Source organism: Eptesicus fuscus, chromosome 1 (genome assembly GCF_027574615.1).
Source record: "Eptesicus fuscus isolate TK198812 chromosome 1, DD_ASM_mEF_20220401, whole genome shotgun sequence".
NCBI lineage: Eukaryota > Metazoa > Chordata > Mammalia > Chiroptera > Vespertilionidae > Eptesicus > Eptesicus fuscus.
Window position 1 is genome coordinate 20,237,674 of NC_072473.1, and position 12,218 is coordinate 20,249,891.

Consider the following 12,218-nt stretch of genomic DNA (forward strand, 5'->3'; position numbering starts at 1 on the left):
ACTTCTGAAAGTTTTTATGATTAACTCAGCACAGAAAATCCCCTTTCATTTTGAACTTCAATTTTTCAAACTGCTTCCATGGCAGTTCAAACCGAACAAGCTCCATAGTGTATTTTAGGCTCAGAAGCTGTCAGAAGTATTTTACTAAGCCTCTATGGAGAGAAGACAAGCAGAGTAAACCAATGTATGAAACACCGGCAATTTTACTGAGTATTTTTAATATAATGCTGACCAAGGAAAGCCCTTAAAACACAAAACAATGAGTTCACTGATTGTTCATGCACATTTTGAATAATCATGCATGAGTTATCATTATGTCCTCCACTCCCCATGTTTTATAAGTTTGTGAAACACCTAAAGAAGATTTCATTAACCTTAAAAGCCACATAAACTTAAGGATTATGAGTTCTATATCTTAAAACATAAGAAAAGCAGGCTTTGTACATTTCTAAGTTATCTCTTAACACCTTGCGTGTTAGGAAACTTAAGGGGAAGTGAGGTGTCTTGTTCATTTGCACAAATATAGCAAAAGGCAACTTGAACTTGACCTTTCATTTTAGCATGACCAGCCCATGTAAAAAAGAACAAAAAATATATATATTATTGCCCTGGCTGATTTGGCTCAGTAGGTAGAATGTAGGCCTGCGGACTGAAGGGTCCTGGGTTTGATTCCTAGTCAGGGCACGTGACTGGGTTGTGGGCTCAATCCCCAGTAGGGGGCATGCAGGAGGCAGCCGGTCAATGATTCTTTCTCATCATTGATGTTTCCAACTCTCTATCCCTCTCCCTTCCTCTCTGAAATCAATAAAATATATATATATTTTAAGTACATTATAGAGGTACTAGTTAGGTATAGCCTAAGCTGAGTAACAAAATTACCCCAAAATACAATGTTTTCAGTAAATTAGAAGTATATTTCTCCTCATTTAATAGACTAGTAGAGGGAAGCCTAGACTGATGGGGAGATTATGTGGAGAAAAAGGAACCCTAGTACTCTGCTAGTGGGAATGCAAATTGTTACAGCCACTATGGAAAACAGTGTGGAGTTCCCTCAAAAATTTAAAAATGGAACTTCCATTTGATCTGGTGATCCCACTTCTAGGAATATAACCTAAGAAACCTGATATACCAATCAGAAAGAATATATGCACCCCCTCTGTTCATAGCTGTGTTATTTATAATAGCTAAGATCTGGAAACAGCCCAAGTGCCCAACAGTAGATGAATGGATAAAAACAAACAAACTGTGGTACATTTACACAATGGAATACTATGCAGCTGTAAAAAAGAAGAATCTCTTACCCTTTGAGACAGCATGGAGGGACCTGGAGAGTATCATGCTAAGTGAAATAAGTCAGTCAGAGAAAAACAAGCATCACATGATCTCATATATGTGGAATCTAATGAACAAAATAAACAGACAAACAAAATAGATCCAGAATCACGGAAGCATGCAACAGACTGAGGATCCTCAGAGGGAAAGGGTAGAGGGGTGGGGGGGAAAGGGGTCAATCAAAGAACTTAAATGCATGTATGCATAACCCATGGATTCAGACAATAGTGGGATGAAGGCTTGGGGAGGGCAGGGACTGAGGAGGAGAGGGGTTAATGGGGGGAAAAGGAACATCTGTAATAGTTTAAATAATAATGATAATTTATAAAGAAACTAAAGAAATGTGTTGTGCCTGAACCGGTTTGGCTCAGTGGATAGAGCTTCGGCCTGCAGACTGAAGGGTCCCAGGTTTGATTCCAGTCAAGGGCATATATCTTGTGCAGGCACATCCCCAGTAGGGGGCGTGCAGGAGACAGATGATTAATGTTTCTAACTCTATCCCTCTCCCCTCCTCTCTGTAAAAAATCAATAAAATATATATTTTTTAAAAGAAATGTGTTGTAAGATAGTCTGAAATACATTTTCATAAAGAAATCTGACACTAAGCTGAACTGTGATGAGCAGATTTAAAAGTACATGTCTTGTTTTTATGTGATTTTGTTCCCTTGAAATTTCAGCAGAGGTTGTTATATCCTGCAGGAGTAACATCCTTAACTATGAGCTTAACATAACCTATCCCTTCCATTTCTTTTCTTTCTTTTGGAATCCTTAGATAAACCTCTGATTTTCAAAGAACTCTCTGTGGTTAGATGCTAGCAAATATTATGTGCCATTGGTCCTGATATTTATTTGGGTTAAAGATCTTGAGGAAGTTACAAGGGAGCTTTATTTGTCTGTAGGAGAGGGGAGGTGAAGGGGGAGAATAAGAGAGAGATTTTTCACCTCTGAATAAAGCTTTCTGGAAGAGAAGCCATTCCGTGTAACTGATGACAAAAGATAAATATGTTTTGTAAACCACTTTGCTTTTATCTTAAGTGGAGAGCCTTTTGCAAAACATTTATCTTTACCATGACCAGAGAGTAATTTTAATATGCATGATTAATGGTGCAAATGAAATTAAAATCCCCCTACTATTCAACATCTTCTTTAAGAACAAAATGCTCGCTATATTCTAATTTGAATGAGTAAGATTTCTGAATACTGATGCTTTTTAATTAGGGAAGAAATGTTCTTTTAATTAAGAAAGAGGGTTTTGTTTTGTTTAATTTCTCAATAAGTTAGAGAGTGTCCTCTAGTGGAGAGAATCTCTGTTCTCAGCAGTTTTAGAAATGGCCAAATGATCCCCAAATAGAAGGCTGCACTAAATCACAAGTGAACCTACTAACTGCCCATTGGAATACAATGGTTGAAGGGAAGCTGTATTATTTTTCCTCTCAGCACTGCCCCAGCCACACACACACACATTATAGCCTACTGGAAATCCTGCTATATGACAAGCATTGTTCTCATTTTAGATAGCAAATGATTTTTTTATGATCAATTTTAGAGTGCTTCCTTCGGAACCTGGTAAGATTGAGCTGATGGTGCACCTTTCTGGCAAAAAGGCAGCAGAAGCATTTAGTGCAATTTACTGTAGCTTTTACAGATACCAGCCTGAGACAGCAAGAATGCTATTATCTTCAAGACTCCAGGCCTGGCTAACTGATATATTTGATGTGTGTAGCTGCCCAGGTCATAGCTTAAATTATTCTGTTATTGTTTGAAGGCAAGCAAAGAAGCAAAATTGAGAGGAAAATGAAATTAATATGTCTTTCTCGGCTATGTAACTTATGGAGTACTCATGCTCATTTCCCGTATTTCTGGTCAAGTGTAGTAAATAGTATTAGCACTATTATTTGGGTGTCAGAGGTGAAACTGGAGGTGTTTTTTCAATATCTAAATGGAAGAGGATAAGGAAGAGCTATGGTGCTTGACTCTCTGAATCACATGGATTGCCTTCTCAGAAATTGCATGGTACAACAAATTAGGGCCAAAGATAGAAATGATGGATAGATTTTTTTATAACAAGTAAAATCATTTGGACTTAAACAGAGTAAAGGTAAAATATTATTTCTGTTCTTATATTTGAAAAAAAGAAAAAGGAATAAAGTATTCATCAAATCCTTCAGTAATCCAACAAATGTCAGAGATATCGCACAGATATATAAATACTGTGTGTTGCTTATTTTAAAGGTAATGATAAGTAATGGGGCAAGTGTTGTATTTCTGTTAACAGGTAATTTTCAGAACAATGTACAATCATTGCTTTCATACAGATATAGGAATGAACACATGTTAAAGAAATTTTGGCCCTGGCCGGTTTGGCTCAGTGGATAGTGTGTCGGCTTGCAGACCGAAGGGTCCCAGGTTTGATTCTGGTCAAGGGCATGTACTTCCTGGCTCATGCAGGAGGCAACCAATCAATGTGTTTCTCTCACATCGATATTTCTCTCTGTTTTTCTCTCTTTTTCATTCTCTCTAAAAAGTAATGAAAAAATATCCTCAGATGAGGATTAAAAAAAATTTGCTCATATGATATGAAGGGAGCAGACAGATTATGACTGAATCAAAGGTAAATTTAAAACAGCATGTTTATACAGAGTAAATAAATGTCAAGAAGAATTCCATATATAGGAAAAAATAGGGGAACAAAGAGAGCAGAGGGGGAATGAAGTTAATTAAATCACTACAAGACGTGAGAAAATTTACATGTCAGTTACCTACAATTTAAGAGTCAAAAATAGCTCTTAAACAGTGAAAAGACTAAAATCAGGTAACTCAAAAAGGTGTGCAATAGATAAATTAGTGGTTTTCCACTGAAATACAAATTCTTTCCTCCATTTTTTTTTTGAAAGAGAATATGTTACTGTATCTTAGATGGGCTCATCAGTGACTCAATTGTACTTCCTGTATCTCATCTACACCAGCTACCTCTCCACCCACCTCTCTACCCATTATTATGAACATGAACACTTTCCTCTTTCCCAGCCTCCCTGTCCTTGCTCACAGCTTAAGGAACAAGCCTGAATATTTTCCGATCATGTTGCTTTTCTGTGACCCAATTCCACTTTAAACAGAGTCCAAGGTAAAAACAAATTGTTCTAGACTGTTAACTGTAACCACTTGCATGAAAATCTCCTGGGAGTGCTTCTTAAAAATGGAATTCCTTGGAACATTGCATACTTGTTGAGTCAAAATCTGGTGGGGGCAGGGGCAAGTTTTTGGACAATAATTTAGAGACTCACTGGCTTAAGGACAAAAGATATATAACATGATTAACCCTATTCATCTAAACTAAATAAGACTGAAATCTCAGGGGGAAAATGGGCTTGGGTGGGTGGTAAGAGATCAACCAAAGAACTTATATGCATATATGAATAACCCATGTATAGAGACAATAGGGTGGTGAAGGCCTGCGGTGGGTGTGGGGGTGGGGGCATGCTAGAAGGGGTCAATGGGGGAGGAGAGAGGGGCATCTGTAATACTTTCAACAATTAAGATTTAAAATAAAAAGAAAGTTGGTGGAAATTTCCAAAAAGCATGTTAATGGTGGAATTAGGAGATGCAATACTAATGACCTTCTCTATAATTTCTATCAAAAATCTGGCTATGATTATTTGCAAGTTGAGTATCTGGGACATTAATACATTAATGACCTTTCTAGGCACTTGGCTAAGTGTTATTTTATCGTGTTTCTTTTTTAACTGAAAATATACTCAGACACACATTAGATAGCAAAAACAATAAAGAAAAATTCATAATCATTCTCTGTTGTTTTCATTTTCTTTGTATTATTTTCCACTCTACTGCAGTTTAACTAATTATTTATTCAAATATGTTGATGTTGAATTTTCTTATTATGTCAAGGCTCAAATTCTAAGAAATTATTTTTCCTTTTCTAGATAGCATATCTGTTTCATAATAACATTTAACTCTAATAAATTCCAATTTTGTGGTATCATATAAAATTAACTTTTGTTTCCAGATCATAATTCAAATTCTGATAACCCATTGCCTAGACTTAATCTGCTCCTATTTTTATGCATTACAATTGGTTCCAAAGAGCTATATCTCTGCCTGCGGGATGAATACCATATTATTATTATCATTAGAGGCCTGGTGCATGAAATTCGTGCACGGAGGGGGGTTGTCCCGCAGCCCAGCCTGTACCCTCTCCAATATGGGACCCCTCAAGGGATGTCCGACTGCCCGTTTAGGCCCAATCCCGGAAACGGGCAGTCGGACATTCCTCTCACAATCCAGGACTGCTGGCTCCCAACTGCTTGCCTGCCTGCCTTCCTGATTGCCCCTAACCTCTTCTGCCTGCCAGCCTGATCACCCCCTAACCACTCTGCTGCCAGCCTGTATGTCCCCAACTTCCCTCCTCTGCCAGCCTGGTCACCCCTAACTGCCCTCTCCTGCAGGGTTGATCACCTCCAACTGCCCTCCCTTGCAGGCCTTGTCCCTCTCAACTGCCCTCCCTTGCAGGCCGGGTGCCTCCCAACTGCCCTATCTTGCTGGCCATCTTGTGGTGGCCATCCTGTGTCCACATGGGGGCAGGATCTTTGACCACATGGGGGCAGCTATATTGTGTGTTGCAGTGATGATCAATCTGCATATTACTCTTTTATTAGATAGGATAGAGGCCTGGTGCACAGGTGGGGGCCAGCTGGTTTGCCCTGAAGGGTGTCCCAGATCAGGTGGGGGTTCCCTTGGGGCATGGGGCGGCCTGAGCAAGGGGCCTGTGGTGGTTTGCAGTCCAGCCACACCCCCTGGCAACCCAAGTGGAGGCCCTGGTATCTGGAATTTATTTTCCTTCTACAATTGAAACTTTGTAGCCTGGAGTGGAGCCAAGCCTGGGGCTCCCTCCAGGGCCGGCAGCCATTTATTTCTGTTGGGATTATACTTGAAACTTTGTTGCCTTAAGCGGGTGGGCCCGGCCAGGGTGTGCAAAAAGCTTTGCTTCCCCTGTTGCTGGCGGCAACCCTGGCCTGCTCTCTCAAGCTCCATTCTGCCGCCATTTGTTTGAATTTGTTTACCTTCTATAATTGAAACTTTGTAGCTTGAGTGGAGGTTTAGGCCTGGCAAGGGCAGGCGGAAAGCTTGGCTTCTTCTGTTACTTAGGAAACCTTGCTCTCTGTGGCTGTAGCCATCTTGGTTTGGGTTAATTTGCATACTCGCTCTGATTGGATGGTGGACATGGCTTGTGGGTGTGTCAGAGGTATGGTCAATTTGCATATTTGTCTATTATTAGGTAGGATTGCTTTTAAATATATTTTGCAATGAACACGGGAACACAGATATCTCTTCAAGGTAGTGATTTTATTCCCTGTGATACAACACCAGAAGAGGGATTACTGGATCATATGGTAGCTCTCTTTTTGTTTCTTTGAGGAAATGTCATACTGTTTTTTCATAATGTCTACCTATACCAATGTACATTACCACCAACAGTGTAAAAGGGTCCATTTTCTCCACATCCTTTCCAACAGTTGTTATTTTTTTTATTATAGCCATCCTAATAGGTATAAGGTGAGATCTCATTATGTATTTGGTTTGCATTTCCCTGACGACTGGTGATGTTAAGCATCTTTTCATATACCTGTTAGCCATTGATGATAGCCAAGATACAGAAACGCCTAAATGTTAATTGACAGATGAATGGACAAAGACATTGTGGTATATATAATGTTATATTATTCAGCCTTCAAATTATTCACCATTTGCAACAACATGGATGAATCTGGGAAATATTATGCTAAGTAAAATAAGCCAGATACAGAAAGAAAAAACTGCATGATCTCACATGTGGAATCTAAAAAAATTCATATACATAGAAGGACAGAGTATAACAGTGGTTAGGAGACCGGGGGTATACGGAGATGTTGATCAAAGGGTACAAATTTGCAATTATGTATGATAAGCAAGTCTAGAGATCTAGTGTACAATATGATGGCTATAGCTAATATCACTGTATTGAATGCTGGAGATTTGCTAAGAGTAGATTCCAGGTGTTCTCATCACACACAAAAAAATTAAAAAGTAACCATGTGAAGAGATGATATGTTAATTAGCTTGACTGTAGCATTATATGTGTAAAATGATAATGCTTTACACCTTAAATATATGCAATTTTTATTAAAAACAAAATATACAAAAATCAATACACTATACTTTTTAGACCATGCACATACTTATACTTCTTTAGGAAAGTTATTGACAATATCTATCTACTTAAATTTCTAAGTGAATATAGAATTATTTTCTTGAATTCTGTGACTTATTGAATTTTTATTTGCAGCAACATTAAATCTAAAATATAAATTGGGAATGGGCCACAAAATATTTAGTTTTTTTTATCCAAGACTTTGCAAACATTCTGTATATATATATATATATATATATATATATATATATATATGTATGTATTTCATAAAACCTTTGATCTGACTCAATATGATTTTGTGGTTCATTTATTCAAACCATTTCTGATCATACTTTATTTTTATTGTTAGTATAAATAATATCTCTACTATATTATATTCAGTTGCTATGCAAATCATGTGTGATATAGATTTTTAGGTAACATAGACCATTGCTAGCCACAAGGTTTTATTCTTGAGGCTGGCAAAACCATAATAAAAATCATTGTCTCTTAGAGAGTATGATTTAAAAAATAGTTTAAAGCCAAATTCACTATAGCTAAAATATAAGAACATTAATCTGTTATAAATCATCTAATTAAAAAGAACTCAAATTTGTCAGACTTCTATTGTCTATTGCCATAAGGCCCCAATATGCTGAGATAGATCCTCCTGCAATTTCATATTGGGCATACTGCATCTCATTTTAAAATTTCACAAGCCAGATTTTAATGATTTTAAAATTAATGACCTTTAGATTTACATTCTCTGTTGTTTTTTGTTTTGCATATTCTGTCTCTATTGAGCTCTTTAGGGGCATTTTAAAAATATATTGTTTTATTGATTTTTTTAACTTTTTAGAGAGAGAGGAAGTGAGAGAGATTAGTAACATTTTCTCCACAGGCAATCATCAGAACAATAAATCATATCTTGATTTGCAGCATTTGGCAATTTATGGGTCAATATTCCCACCGTGGTTGATTGCAAGCTACCAACATAATTTCACTAAATGTGCAGCTGGGGAAAGATGTGCAGTAGTACACTATTATACAATATTTCTGCCATATGGATACTATAGATGAATAATGTAGCAAAATAATTAGGGAGTTTTGAGTATCTATTAGCCTTTGTTTTTAATATGGTATTTTAATTGTATGCTTCTATAATTTAATTTCAAATAATTACTGTGTTTAACAACCTGCTTACCGAATTTCTGAAAATGTAATAATGGACTCTCACAAGCTGGTATGAACTGGCTCCAGCCCGCAAGTGAAATAAAATCTGAATGAGGAGGCTCTGCATATGCAATATTGAAGGCTAGTTTATAAGATGGACTTAGCCTACTGAGATAAGTTGCAGACAAGTTACCTTTAATTAATGAAGCTTTTATAAAAGTAAGCCATGGAAAATGCAAGTTTGAAAGATATTAAGCATGTTATTAAGTGATTTGAAATTATTTAATGAGCTACTACTCTATTTAAGATACTGTAATGTGCCCTGGTAATATATAAAGGTAAATACAGATATAATTTCTACCTTTGGAGAATGAACACTCTAGTTGCTGGATTAGACCTGCAAACAAACCAAATATTGTAAGGAATCTATATATATAAAAGGCTAAGCGACCATCATATCCGAAACAACTGAATGAATGACTGAACAGGCTGTGTGGGGTAACCAGGCTGGCAGGGGGGTTAGTGAGGGGCAACCAAATGACTGAGCAGCAGGCTGCATGGGGCTACCAGGCCCTCAGCGGGGGAAGTTGGGGATGACAAGACTGGTGGGGGGGCAGTAAGGGGTGACCAGGCTGGCAAAGGGGGGCAGTGAGGGGCAACCAGGTTGGCGGGGGCAGTTGGGAGTGACCACACCAGCAGGGGGTGCAGTAAGGGGCGACCAGGCCAGCAGGAGGGCACTAAGGGGTGACCAGGCCGGTGCGGGGGGGGGGGCAGTTGGGGGCAACCAGGCCGGCAAGGGTGAACAGTTGGGGGTGACTACGCCTGCAGGGGGGGAAGTTGGGGGTGGCTACACCTGCAGGGGGGTTAGTTGGGGGTGACCACGCCAGCAGAGGGGGGCAGTTAGGTGCGATCAGGCAGGCAGGCAGGTGAGCAGTTAGGAACCAGTGGTCCCAGATTATGAGAGGGATGTCCGAGGGGTCCCAGATTGGAAAGGGTGCAGGCTGGACTGAGGGGACCCCCCCCCATGCACGAATTTTGTGCACTGGGCTTCTAATGTATTATGATAAATACAGGTATGTTCTGAGAGCTATGGGAGGAGATGACAGAATGACTGACTGACATCACCTCTGTGGTACTTTCCCAATAATTTATAGCCTCAACTTAATCATGTGAAAATATCAAGCAAATCTATATGGAAGAGCCTTCTATAAAATAACTGACCAGTCTTATTTACAAGTTCTTGAGTCGCTATCATTTCATTCAAAAGCTGTTAAGCCCAGTCACTGTGGTTCAGTGGTTGAGCATCGATCTATGAACCAGGAGGTCATGTTTCGATTCCCGGTCAAGGCACATGCCCAGGTTGTGGGCTCAATCCACGTAGGGGGCAAGCAGGGGGCAAGCAGGAGGCAGCCGATCAATGATTTTCCCTCATCATTGATGTTTTTATCTCTCTTTCCCTCTTCCTTCCTCCCTGAAATAATATTTTTTTAAAAATAAATAATAAAAAGCCGTTAAAAACACACATTTTATAAATTTGACAAAGGTTGAAAATATATTGCTTTTAAAATATGTTTTTATTAAATCAATGAAGTGATTAAAATGTTACCTGCTAGCTTGTCTAAAATAAAAGTGTACAGATAGTTTTATAACATGTCTATCACTCTCTTGACAGGTGACTCAGCTAATCTAACCTGCAGAGCTTTCTTTGGGTACAGTGGAGATGTCAGTCCTTTAATTTATTGGATGAAAGGAGAAAAGTTTATTGAAGATCTGGATGAAAATCGAGTTTGGGAAAGTGACATTAGGTAAAATAATTTTTTTTCTTTTACCTTGTAGTCAAGATTAACATTTACTCTGTTGGTGTCCAGAAAGTAAGCTAAAAGGAAAGAAGTTTTTTGTTTTGTTTTACTGTTATAATAATGAAAACATTGAAACATATACTGGCAACGAGGAGAAACACTGTTAAGAGACTAAGCTTATAAAACATGAATGCCATTTGTAAATAATTTAAGAGAAATAAAAAGGAGTTTTTCATTGAGGAGTGAACTGAATGGGAGACATACCAAAATACAGTTGAATATAGAAAATGTGATATTGTGCCTTTTGTTTGTAAAAGCTTTTTTTAATTGTTAAGAGGAAATACTAACAAGATAAAAGGACTCAACCAAACACAATCTATGTCATTTCCTTTTATATGTTTTCATATTTGAGGCAGCAAGTAGACTATAAAGTACTTGGTAGGAATGATAAAGGATACATAAAATTTTTTAATTACCTTTTTAATTTGACTTTAAGGTCTAAATATGAATATAGTGGGAATGATAGAGAATAAACACTCAAAATACCATCTATTTGAGGACATGATTCTTAAGTCTCTTTTAAAAAACAATTTAAGTATTGAGGTATTCAGTTATGACTAAAATTATGCTTGGGCATAGATACTCATTTTTTATTGATCTTAGAGAAAGGAGAAGGAGAGAACCATCAATGTGAGAGAGAAACATCAATCAGTTGCCTCTGGCACACGCCATGACCCGGGATCAAACTTGCAACCTGGGTACGTGACCTAACCTGGAATCAAACCTGACACCTCTTGGTGTATGGAACAAAGCTCCAACCAACTGAGCCATACGAGTCAGGACCATAGATACTGATTTTTAATCATAATGTACACAAGCAAGGATAGTAATAATAATTAAGTTAAGACTAAATCCAAATGCTGATCATTTGTCAACACTCTCATCTAAAGGTCACAACTGCTGGGAGTACATGAGCATTTTATCAAAGATTCCTCTTCTTGGAAGAGGACACTTTTAATAACGAGGACTTTTAAACTTGATCAAAGGTATAAAGGAAAAAGTTTTTCAGTAAAATATAAAAACACATAAAACTGTCATATAAGGTTATTTCTACTAGAATTTTTTTTTTCCTGGCAACAGCTACACAAGAATCTTATACTCCAACTGCTTTCTGAAATGCCCAGATGGGCAATCCTCCAATATGTACTAAAGTGTTCCTCTGCCATTTATCATTTACTCATACACTTTGAAATGCTAACGTTAAAGAAGAACAACAAATCTCCTAACTTCCCCCCTTTCCCTTTTTGTGGGTGGTCAGGGAATGTTCTAGAAAGGTATTATTCTTTAATTCTGCATTAGAAAGTGTTGTGCAGAGAAGAGTTACCAAACAGATGGGTAGGTAAAGGAGGCTGAAACTTTTTGAGCAGGGAAAGGGAGCTTTAACTCTGAAATTTTCCATCTGCTCAGAAAGATTGCTAAAATCTTTGACAGTGAGATTAGTGAACATTTACCATTAATTTTAAATGTCACAATTAAGCACTTCATCGGAATACTTTGTCTACATGTTTATAATTTCATATTTCTTTAAAAACAGGCAATTGATCTGTATCATTTTTTAAAAGGCCAGGTTGGAGGTTTCAACTGAAATGTCAAAATAACTCAAAATTTTTCTATTCTTCCTTTTTTTATTAACCTGTATATAACTAGTCCTCTAGCCTAAGCCATCAGAA

General features: G+C 37.8%; 1 protein-coding gene across 1 annotated transcript in view; it reads left to right on the forward strand.

The window, feature by feature from the left end:
• IL1RAPL1 (interleukin 1 receptor accessory protein like 1) overlaps positions 1–12,218 on the forward strand; it is a 743,868-nt gene that overhangs the window by 687,015 nt on the left and 44,635 nt on the right. Inside the window, exon 7 of the mRNA XM_054715117.1 lies at positions 10,362–10,494. Coding sequence (XP_054571092.1) covers positions 10,362–10,494 — 133 coding nt within the window. The remainder of the gene's footprint in view (positions 1–10,361; positions 10,495–12,218) is intronic.